Source organism: Vitis vinifera, chromosome 14, assembly GCF_030704535.1.
Source record: "Vitis vinifera cultivar Pinot Noir 40024 chromosome 14, ASM3070453v1".
Classification (NCBI taxonomy): domain Eukaryota; kingdom Viridiplantae; phylum Streptophyta; class Magnoliopsida; order Vitales; family Vitaceae; genus Vitis; species Vitis vinifera.
The window spans coordinates 19,907,998-19,920,529 of record NC_081818.1 but is presented as its reverse complement, the minus strand read 5'-3'; the positions used below and the strand labels follow the sequence as shown (position 1 = coordinate 19,920,529).

Here is a 12,532-nt window from a genome sequence, read left to right as displayed (position 1 = left end):
TGTTGTGGATTCGTTATGAGGGTTGGTTGTCTATTTATAGCTGAAGAATCGATGAGATGTTTGAGCTTTGAAATAGTCTCGTATTATTTATTGAAATCCAAGTAAAAGGCAAATGATCTAAATTACCAAGTCCTCAAAGTTTGTCTTAGCCCATTAACTTCTGTAACCATTTAAATATTTTATATAGAAAACGACTTCAGTCTGGCTACGACATTTTCAATTTGTAAAACTTGTGTTCCATACCACTTATGTTGAGAGATGAGAAAATCTGAAATCGCAAGAGATGGGCATGCATGACTTACGATCATTTACATATAAACCAGTGTCCATAAACCCTACGAACTTAAATATGAATGAGGTGGATGAGGAGTTCTTTGATAACCAGTTAACTTCTCTAATGTTTCAATACTAGAGTAAAAGAAATATTAGAGGAGTTCATCAATATCCATTGACATTGTATCCTCGAATCCCAATGACCTAGCTACCTGGTCTCCGCGTATAAAAAATATACAGTTTAATAAGTTTGACTTTTTAAAAAATAAAATAAAGACAGGGTCAGGCCAGGGTATTTCTTTCAAACAAGAAACTACTTTTTCTGTTGGCCACTTGCTGTGGAACTGGTCTCATTCCTATATACTATGAGAAGTTAAACATGAGCCAGCTAGCAGTAGTATATATTTCAATGCTCAAGCATGCTTTTGGTTTTTTTTTTTTCACAATTTCTCCTTTGACCCGTTTTGTAGAATACAACCACTGTTTTTGAGCAATGCTATGGTTACTGTAAAAAATCTCTTAAATTCCGTATGGCCACTAATAACAGGTTCATGACTAGCTTGGAATAGAGTTTTTTCTGTGGATTATTTGCGAGGACAGTTTCACAGCTCCATAAATTTGAATGGCCAATTAAAGCTCTTGTCCAGCTTGATTAGTTAAGATAGTTTCTTAAGCAGCAAGTTAGAATGAACATAAGTAGAACCAGTCTTATAACATGGCAGCTCTTATAATTATTTATTTAAGTTGCGGCCGGCGATTGTTGGTGTGAAGCAATTAACCTGATAGATTGTGTAGGAGGTGGTCAAAACCATTACAGCAGAATAACTTGATGAAAAATAGAGACCTTTAGATGTGGGAGACCCTATCAGCTAGTTGATTCTTTCAATAATTTCAACAATACCTCTTTCACATTGTAACAACTCTTCTCTCAACCAATGTATATATATAACCTTTTTAGAGCTAAAATATTAAAAATTAATTTTGGGAACTGGGATGGCAATGCAACAACTTGAATTCGAAAATTTTCATGTGCTTTTGTTCATTCTTTGGATAAAAAAATTTGAAAAGTCTGCAATATACCACAAGAGAATTAAATTTTGGTTTGTTGATAGATTTGGGTGTGGGTTGAGAGGTGCTTTGCACTTCACTTATTTGAAATTGTTGGTTGCATTGCACCGATTAGTCTCGATTGCTTCACCTGTGAACTAAGGTGTCATTGATTATGTCTTCACTAATTTTGTTGGTTTCGCCTTCCTTTTGGGTGCTGATTTGGGGTAATTATGTGACTGGTCTGACACATTAAGGGACCTCCGAGCAGCAAAATGGTGAAGAATTTAAATTAGGTAAGGAAATAAATTAGGGGTAAGAGGGACTGTGGGTGAAAATTTTAAATGGGGTTGAGAATTATCTAGCTCATGACGAATTGTTTGGTTCTAACGGTTCGCCCATCCGATCGACCATTTGAAAAGTTCAAGACCGGTTTAAATCCATAAACAGATCAAGGAAGTGTGGTTCTAATATCTTGTTTTCTAATACTTGTTTTTGAAAACAACTTTTAAGTTAAAATAAAAAAAATAAAAAACAGTTTTTGTATTTTTTTTGTATTTTTTTTGTATTTTTATAAAAATAAGGATGTGTGACAAGTTGTATTTAAAAACATTTTTCAAAAACTTAAAAAGAAAAAAGAAAAAAAACATAAGTTGTTTTCAAAAATAGTTTTTCTATTTTTATTTTGCAAAAACATAAAGGTTTATTAAGTTTAATTAAAGTCTTATTAAAAATAAAATTAGATTTATAATCACAAATAAATTATGAATAAATCTTATCTTTATTAAAATATGAAAAGAAATATTATAATAAAATCATAAATTATATTCTTTTTAGAAAAATATACTACTCCTTTTCATAAAAGCATAATTCTTTTTTGTTAGAAAATGAATATTAATAATTTTAAAATAAAAATTGTTAATAATGTTTTATTTAAAATGAATTTAAAACAAATAAGTTTAATTTGTTTAACATGTAAATAAGTCAAGTTTTTTTTTTTTATTATATACACACATTTAGTGCTTAATTATAGACAAAGTATTGTGAGATGTTTTGATTTAACTTACAATTAATTGGATTAGCTTTTGAATTTTAAATTATTTTTTAAAATGATTAAAGTCATTAATAAATTGAATACAAAGTGTGACATAAGTTCATTTCTCTAATAAGAAAATTTATAAATATATAAATATATAAATAGTTACTTAAAAAAATAATAGTCATTATCGTTCAACATTTATTCAAAAAAATTTTATATTTATTTGATTACTATTTGAGTTTTAAATTATTTTTAAAATTATTAAACTTATAATGAATCCAATACATTAAATCTTGTTGAAGTATATTTATTTAGTGAAAAAAAATTAAAAGAATATAGTTCTATATAGAAGAGAAACAATAAAATCATTCTAATCAATTTTTGTCCATAAATTTATAGTATTATTTAAATCATTATTTGAGTTTCAAATTATTTTTAAAAATTATTAGATTCGTTAATGAATCTAATACATTAAGTTTTGCTTGATTTGAAGTTTATTTGCCTACTGAATTTTTTTCACAAAAATATGATTATATGTAAATAAAAAACTACTCAAGTCATTCAAAATGAATTTTGGTCTATGACCTTTTAATGTGAATAGGTTTCATAACATTTTAGTACTAATTAAATTTGTTTTGAGTTTCAAATTATTTTTATAAATTAATAAAAATTTTATATATTAAGTATACCAAATTTGAAACTTATTTATTTAATAAAAAATTTTTAAAGAAGTTGAAAGAAATTTTTAAAAAATGTATAACTCAAAGGAATATCATATTTGAAAATTTCTAGTATTGGTATTGGGTCATGAAGAGAGAAGAAGAAAACTATTGTATTTCTTTTTATAGTCTTTTTAATTATATATATAAATTTAGTTTTTTTAAACAGGTGAAACAACTTCCTCTTGTTCTCTAAAGATTGTTCTCTATTTCACTTTGTTGTTGAAAATTAGAAATAGAGAACAACATCTTAACAATACTATAAACTTACTAAAAACATATTTATATTTTTAAAAACAAAAACTATTTTTAAATCATGTTGTCAAATTTGTTCTAAATTTTCATTTTTTTTTTGGCTCTAGGCTTCTAGGGTTTTTTAATTTTTTAATTTTTATATTTCATCTTCATCAAAAAATAGATCTCAAAACCTAAAATTTAAATGAAAATAAGAATTGAAAGAAGAAAAAATTGAATGGTGACATAAGGTTTATTTGCCAATGATTTCGAAAATAGTGTTATGAAATAACAAAAATAAATAATAAAAAACAATACAGAATAAGAATACAAAGATTTATGTGGAAAACCCTAGACAGGAAAAACCATAAGTAGAGGAGAAGAAAATTCACTATGCCAAAAATTGGTACAAGAGGGGAGAGATGCAAATGGTTACTACATAGGCATAAATTTCATGACCTTTAATCCTATGTATCATCACACACACACACACACACACACACACACACACACACACACACATATATATATATAGGGAGATAAATTAACAAAAGAAGTCCATCATATTGACCTAATCCCTTCGCTACCACCACAGATCCCTTAAAAATCTCATAAATTTATTTTCACGACATATGTCACACCGCAAACTTTTTGTGTTGCACCAAATAGAATTCGGGTCACTAAACTCTAACAAATAGTCCTTATTAATAGTTTTCAAAAACAATTTTATGTTATTTTAAATAATCAAACTTCGTTTAGAAACTTGCTCTCAACATATTTTGTGTATTTTCAAATACTTCCTAAAAATAAATTTTATTTTCAATCATTCTTTATATTTATACAATTATTATTTTAAACACCTTCAAAAAATAATTAAAAACAATTAAAATATATTACAAGAAAACATCTTATTTTTATAACAATGTTCAAAAACCTCATTTCTAAGAATTGACAAACTAAATATGTTTTTATGTTTTCTTTATGTAAAAACACAAAAACTGTTGTATTAGAACCCTTACTAAACATAACCTTGTTGTCCACACCTTGGTTTTGTTAAGCATCTAGGACTTGGTGCAACCGTGTAAGAAATATCTCTAAAAGCTACCAGTGGGATAGAGCTTTCTAGAAGCTATTGAGGAGTTAAAATTGGGGTAATAATAAGTCTCCCCTTTTATACGAGCTTTATGAGTTATGATGGCAAATAGAAAAACTCAATCCTTAAAATCCCATATCTATAGAAAATATGGGTTTACTATTGTGGTAAAAACAACACCATAGGTATGGATCATGTCTTTAGATGTGGAACTTGCCATGATAGTGACTATACACCTTCACCGGCCAAATTTTGGCTTTACAAAGACTTATAGAAACAACTAAATTCTATATGTAGGAAGAATGTATAGTTAAGTTTGGTGTTTTAGCTTGTTCTGCATATGAAAAAGAGGAACAAATTTAATGGATATATTAATTAACTCACTTTTCTTAGCCTAATGGGCTTGTGGAGAGGTGTAGGAGAGCCTTGTGTGCCCATGGAGCCTAAGTCCATTTGAGTGCGGTTTCGGGCGATTTAGGCCAAAATTCCTTAATGCTTGTCGCATCTGCACATGCATTCTATGTGAGGGGTGGAGGGGGGTGGAGGTGCCCTCCTGCGTACAAGCGAGTTTGGCTATTTTTTTTTTAGAAAATTCAAATAAAATTAATTTTTAATTTATTATGTTAATTCTTTTTTTACTTAGTCTTTTAATTGGTTGAGTCTTCTTAGAATGAGACATTTTCTTCCAAGAGACTAGGTAGTTAGTCTCGATTAGTGGATCCATTTTCATGGGAAAGACCCGTTGGGACTCTACTTATAAAACCATAACATCCCCTCAGTTCTCACCACATCAAACTCTTGAGAGTTCTCTTCTTCTTTGTTCTCTCTCATTCTCCAAAGCCTTCTCTCATTCTCTATTCTGCCTTTAGGGACTTTTCTCTCTATTATGCTATATATCCCCGCCTGTTCGTACATCACAACAACAACAACCTCGAGCTTCAGTCGTACTTACTGCATGCTTGAGATTGCATTCTTAACTGCAATAGGTTCTTCACAATAACAACCACATTCTTCCTTATGGTTTCTGCACCTACTTGAAGTCTTATTTCATTCAAATCAGGGATGTACAAAACTTGTCTGCTAAGTGCACCCAAGACGAGATCCCACTAGTTGTTAAATCCTAAAAGTAGACCACTGGTTTCATAGTGCATCAAGCTCGACTTTGAAGAGAGTGGGTCTACTTTAAGGATAGTGCTCATCACGCCTTAGTCGATAAATCTGATAAGTTACTGCTTTTTTTCCTGTTATTTGGTTGCTTGTTTTAGGCTAGGTTAATATCATTGTCTTCCTTATACCCTTAAAATAACAATCTTAAAGTAGATCAAATGGAAGCATCCCTAGTTCACACATGTCCTGACACCTCTAAGATTGATTCCTTCAATGGGACATTCTTCAAGAGATAGTAGGAAATGGTCTTCTGGGCAATAGATGTAGTGAACTTGGGACACATTTGGACTGACCCAAAACCAGAAAATGGCTCTAAATTGTTGCCTACGTAGGAAACTGGAAATAAATAATTTAGACATGCTATTCTTAGTACTCTCACGAATGAATTATTTGATGTTTATTGCAAAAATAAAATTGCCAAATAAATTTAGGATGCAAGGCATAAAAAAATACATCTTAGAAGATGTAGGAACTAAAAAATGTGCCATAAGGAATTTTAGAAATTTCCAAATGACCAAGGATTGAAATGTATCATTTAAAATCCATGATTACCACTTGTTGATTAATGACTTAGCTATTGAAAACATTAAATTACTCGAAACTTTTGTGGCAGGTTACTTAGTAGAGACTTTTCCAAAGTCTTGAAAAGACTACAAAAATAACATGAAACACAGAAAGAAACAAATGTCCCTAAAAGATGTCATAATCCATATTAGGATTGAGGAACAAAACTACAATAGGGACAAGGTTGAGAAAGCTAAGGAATTGTCTTCTAAAGCTAATGTAATAGAGGAAAAACATAAGCCTAAAAACAATAGGTCCAGAAAACAAAACTCTAGGACCAAGCCCAACGCAACAAACAAGGTCCAAAACCCAACTATTAAAAAGATGGGTAATTGCTTTGTTTGCTGCAAGTCTGGACACCATGTTGCTCAATGCCACCATAGGAAGAGAACTGAAATATCAATTCGAAGGCAAACCTGGTAGAGTTAGAGATGATTGCGACAATAGTCTCATCTAAGGTGAGCATGGTCACTGATGTGAAGGATTGAGTGGTAGACTCTAGGGCTAGCTACCAGGCACATCTGTGGCAACATAAGTACATTTACTTCCTATACCACAATAAAGGAAGAAAATGAACAAATGTTCATGGACGATTCTAGATTTTCCCCCAATGATTGGCAAATGGAAATTTCTCCTTATGCTAACCTTTGGAAAAATGCTTGCCCTCAAGGATGTCCTTCATGTGCTAGATATTCACTGGAACTTGGTGTCAATATCTTTGCTTGGGAAAGCATGAGTGAGGATCTTATTTAACTCTAATAAAATAGTTTTAACCAAAAATGATGTATTTGTGGGGAAGGGTTATAGTAATTAGGGTTTATATATGTTGAATGTTTATGATATTATCAATAACAATGCATCTTCTTCTTTTTCCTACATAGTTGATTCTTGTAATATTTGGCATGGTAGATTAGGACATGTGAACATTTCTTTTATGACGAAAATGGTTGAATTCAGTTTAATTCATAAGTTGTCCTTAGAAAACCATGGAAAATGTGAATCCTCTATAGAATAAAAAAAAAAATCTTGCAAATCAATAGAAAGAGAATCATAACTACTAAGGTTAATACATAGTGACTTAAGAGACCTAAAAAATGCAATGACTAGAGGTGGTAAAAGATTCTACATAACTTTCATAGATGACTACTCAAGGTATACAAGGGTATATCTTTTGAGAAACAAAGATGAAGAAAGAAATGCTTTCCTCAAGTACAAAAATGAAGAGGAAAATCAACTAAGTATAAGAAAATTAAAAGGCTTAGAACTTATAGGGGATCAGAGTATGAGTCCAACCCCTTTAACTTCTATTGTGAAAATCATGGGATCATTCATGAAACTACTCCTCCGTATTCCCCTGAGTCCAATGGAATAGCAGAAAGGAAAAATAGGACCTTAAAAGAAATGATGAATAATGTTGGTAAGTTCATGAGCACCGTCGAACTTGTGAGAAGAAGCTATCGTCTCCGCTTGTCATATACAAAATAGAATACGTTAGAAGAGAATTGGTAAAACACCTTATGAGTTGTGCAAGGGTTATGCACCTCATATAGCATACCTGAAAATGTGGGTGTATTTAGCTAAAGTTCTTTTTCTTGAACCTAAAAAATGAAAACTAGGCCCTAAAATCTTTGATGTAATGTTTAGTGCCTACTCTTAGAATAGTGCAACATTTAGGTTTGTTGTTACTAAATCAGAAAACAATCTTTTAGAAGTAAACACCATTATAGAAACAAAGAATGTCAATTTCTTTGAAAACATCTTTCCTATGAAACTAAGTGGTGAACAACAAGCTTAGAAAACGATTAGATACGAGTCTATAAAACCTTATGAACTTGTAATAAGGAGTAAAAGAGATAGGAAAGGCAAAAACCTTGGAGATGGTTTCTATACCTTCCTAATAGATGAGGACCCTATAACCTACAAAGAAGCTATACCTTCTTCTGATGCACTATTATGTAAAGAGGCTCTTAATAGTGAAATCAAATCAATTATGTACAATAGCAATTATGTAAAAAGACCTACAAAGAAGCTATAACTTCTCTTATGTCATCCTCAATAACATCCAACTTTAATTGCGATTCCTACCATTGTAATAAGAGTAAAAAATTAAGTTTCTTTTGGTATGTCTTCTTTAACAAGTCATGGCCTTTTAGACTTAGTTTATTATTATGTTTGGGGGCCATCACCTATTTCTGCTATCAATGGTTTTACATACTATGTCATTTTCGTTGATCATTTTACTAAGTATACTAGGTTATATCCTCTTTATCTTAAATATGACGTAATGGCCACCTTTCTTAAATTCAAAGCAATTGTTGAATGCTATTTTGATACCAAGCTTGTGACTCTTTACTTTGACTTGGGCAGAGAATATCACAAACTTACAAACTCCCTCCAAACCAATGGTGTTCAACATCTTACTACGCTTCCTTATAGACCTCAACGCAATGGCCCATCTGAATGATGACATCGACATATTGTTGAGACAAACTTAACCTTGTTGCATCAAGCCTTTATGTCTCTCTCTTATTGGCCATTTGCTTTTTACACAGCTATGTACGTACATATCTCATCAGTCGAATGCCCACCCCAATACTTCACGCCAAATCCCCCTTTGAAGCTATCTTTCATACCCTAGCAAATTACACTAAGCTCAAAACATGTGGTTGTCTCTATTACCCTTGGCTATGCCCATATGCTCAACACAAGTTAGACCAATGATATAAACCTTATATCTTTTTAAGGTATTCCACAACTCAAAGTGCATATAAATGTCTCGACTTCTCCATCTATAAAATATACCTTTCTCATCATGTTCGATTTGTTAAAGATGTCTTTCTATTCTCTAAGGATAACTCGATGCAACCTACTACCTCAGATTTCCAACAATGGTCATCTTATTCTCCTTTCCTTGCTTCTCTAAGTGCTACACCCTTCTCAGTTCCTCATTCTCACCCTTTTAACTCCTCTATGTCCATGTCACTACCACTTACCACCTCATCCAATATTGAAGTAGTTTGTCCATTCCATGGCTCAGAATCAGGTATGTCTTCTACTTTGGATTCTTGTGGACACATTCTCTTTACCTAACCCAACCCAATTGCCTTTTATCCCTCACTGTACTCACTTCATGACTACTTGCTCTTAGAATAATATTTCCAAGCCTAAACAATTCCATACCACAACTAAACATCCTTTGCTTAGTCCATTTTTTCCTTAAATCCCACAATTACCCTTTATGATCCAAATTGGCGTGCAACAATGATTGATGAGCTTAATGCTCTTACTATAAATGAGACATGGGAGCTTGTTCCACCTTATCCATCACAAAATGTTGTTGGTTACAAGTAGGTTTTTCGAGTAAAATGAAATCTTGATGGGAGTGTAGCTCATTACAAGGCAAGACTTGTTCGTAAAGACTTTCACCATTTTATTAGGATGTGAAAAGAAATTATTGTCACACATTTCAGCAATGAATACATATAAGTGATATCTAATCTTATGACTAGCAAGATGTGAATAGGTGAGTCATTCTAGTTGGTGTGGTTGTCAGTCCAGAACTGAGATTGAAGATAGTCAACCACCTTCTTGTCCACTTGGAAGGCCTTTGTAAGAACATCAGCTGAAATTGCAGGCTTTGAGCCAAATACCGCATTGGCAATAGTGATCACGCCAAGGTTCTGGCTACTCAATGCAGCAATGGCGACTGCTTTTGTTTTTCGCACATTGAGTTGGAAGTGAATGAGACCCTCTAGGAAGATGAAAACGTCTCCTTTGTAAAGGACCTTGGAGATGAGGCGGTTGTCAGGATTAGAGGTCACGAAGCCTACATAAAGTGTTCCCTCCAGGACGGTTAGTATCTCTGTGGCACGAGGGTAGGTGTGGGGAGGATTGAGACCATATGGGGCATAATCAACGCGAGCTAGTGAAATGCCAAGGGTGTTGAGTTCGGGTATCTGAGCCACATTTGCCTGTGTGACCATTGACTCAAGTTTGTTTGAGGTATGTCCAAGAACCTGAAGCCTTGAAAAGAAGAGATCATTTGCTGTCGCAACCTTTAGATCCTTGCAGACTTTCCCATTAACAAACACTGCAAAGCCATAAACGCATTAGGCCGTGCTGCCATGAAATCATTGATATATAGATAAATAGAATAAATCTGATCATCAAATGAACAGGACTAGAGAAAAAACATTAATATCATACCAGTGGTCTTTGTGTCATTGACAGCCACACAAAATTCCTGAAGAGGACTAGGATCGGAGACAGAGGCAAGGAAAAATGACATAGCCAAGAGTGCAATGCATGCGAGGGTGTTAATGACCATATTTTTCATGTTTATACAATGCATTCTCAAGGAATCCTTCTTTGAGGAAGGATCAAGGAATTTACTAGCGCAATGAACTGCTAAGGTGGCTAGAGTTTGTTTTTGCTGTGGATTCGTTATGAAGGTTGGCTATCTATTTATACCTAAAGAGTCTATGAAATATTGGAGCTTTGAAATAGTCTTGTATTTACTATTCAAATCCAAATAAAAGACAAATGATTTAAATTACCAAGTCTTCAAAGTTTGTCTTAGTTCATTAACTTCTATAAACATTTAAATATTGTATATAGCAAACGACTTCACTCTTGCTATGACATTTTCACTCTTGTGTACAAGTGAGTTTGGTTATTTTTTTTTTACAAAATTCAAATAAAATTAATTTTTAATTTATTATGTTAATTTTTTTTTTGACTTAATATTTTGATTGGCTAAGTCTTTTTAGAGTGGGACGTTTTCTTCTGAGAAATTAGGTAGTTAGTCTCGGTTAGTGGATCCGTTTTCATGGGAGAGACCCGTTGGGACTGCATTAGTGGTTCCAATTCTGTGGGAAAGACCCGTTGAGACTCTACTTATAAAAGCAGAACATCCCCTCAGTTCTCAACACTTCAAACTCTCGAGAGTTCTCTTCTTCTTTGTTCTCTCTCATTCTCCAAAGCCTTCCCTCATTCTCTATTATGCCTCTAGAGACTTCTCTTTCTATTCTACTATATATCCCTGCCTGTTCACAGATCATAATAACAACAACCTCGAGCTTCAGTTGTACCTACTTCATACTTGAGACTGCATTCTTCACTATAATAGGTTCTACGCAACAACAATTGCATTCTTCCCTATGGTTCCTGTAGGACCTCAGGCGCTACCAACTCTCCTAAAAGCAATTTCTTATAGGAAAGGCGTATACCTTAGCCTTATAGCGCATTCACCCAAGCTCCCACGGTGAACACAAGGGGAGTTGATGGACGCGGCCAACCCTCTGATCTGCCAACAATCTCCCCCCCAGCGACATCCCTGGGGTTCGAACCCGTGACCTCGGCTTTGATACCACTTGTAGGACCTCAAGCGCTACCAACTCTCCTAAAAGCAATTTCTTGTAGGAAAGGCGCATACCCTAGCCTTATAGTGCATTCACCCAAGCGCCCACGGTGAACACAAGGGGAGTTGATGGACGCGGCCAACCCTTCGATCTGCCAACACTCATGTAGTTGGAGATTATTGATTCAACATGTAGTGAGGTGAATGCTCAATATAAACACCATGATATCCCTCTAGGTATAGTATATCCCTTTGAGTAATCATAAAGTGAATGATCAAGTTGAATCCATGACCATGTTAATCGCATTAAATTAGAATTTGATATTTTATCATAATAGGTAAGGAAATATCAAGTGATCGCAAAAAAGTTAAATTTGTAACTCAATGGAATAAAGATATAATTTAATTGATTGATAGCAAGTTCTAATTAAATTATGGATACCAATTTATGGGGAGCATATGTAATTTAGTAGGTCAGGGACCAAACAAATTATTATTTAAGTAAAAAAATTAATCGCTTCATGTTGTTTATATAAAATGTTAGAGTAAGATTAATCTTGCATAGTAGAGTAAAGATTAATTATTTAATTATGTTAAATTAATTCCAAGAGGGCCAATCATCTAATGGTCTCCACTTGAGCTACTTGTGACATATGCACTCATATTTAATTGTGTATTAGAAAACTAGGGTGAACTAAGTGGTCTTGGTGCACCATAAGGTTTAAGCATAAGGCTAGGCTCACTAAACATAATGTGGTAATTTTTTAGCATGACTCTAAGGTCTATATAAAGCCCTCTTGTGCTTTATTCGGGCACACATACACATTTTTGAAGCCTAGTAGCCGCCACCCTTGCTATTTTACTTTCCCATCTAGATGAAGGTTGGTTAGCTACATAAACTAGTGTGCAAGCCCAAGAGGATTGACGTGGAAGACAACAATGAATTGAAGTTAGCACCAATCTTTATTGATTTTAAAAGCTAAAAAAATGTATGGATTTATATCCTTGCATTCTAAGGGCCAATTATTGGGATTAAG

The 12,532-nt window shown here is 33.2% G+C and overlaps 1 protein-coding gene across 1 annotated transcript; it reads right to left on the bottom strand.

Moving 5' to 3' along the window:
* Window positions 1-9,669: 9,669 nt before the first annotated feature.
* On the bottom strand, window positions 9,670-10,472 carry LOC109123856 (putative germin-like protein 2-1). Its single transcript, XM_019224853.1, has 2 exons — window positions 10,343-10,472; window positions 9,670-10,226 (listed from the first exon to the last, which is right to left on the bottom strand). The coding sequence occupies exons 1-2, from the start codon at window positions 10,470-10,472 to the stop codon at window positions 9,670-9,672; spliced, it is 687 nt and encodes a 228-aa protein (XP_019080398.1).
* Between the last annotated feature and the right edge of the window lie 2,060 nt (window positions 10,473-12,532).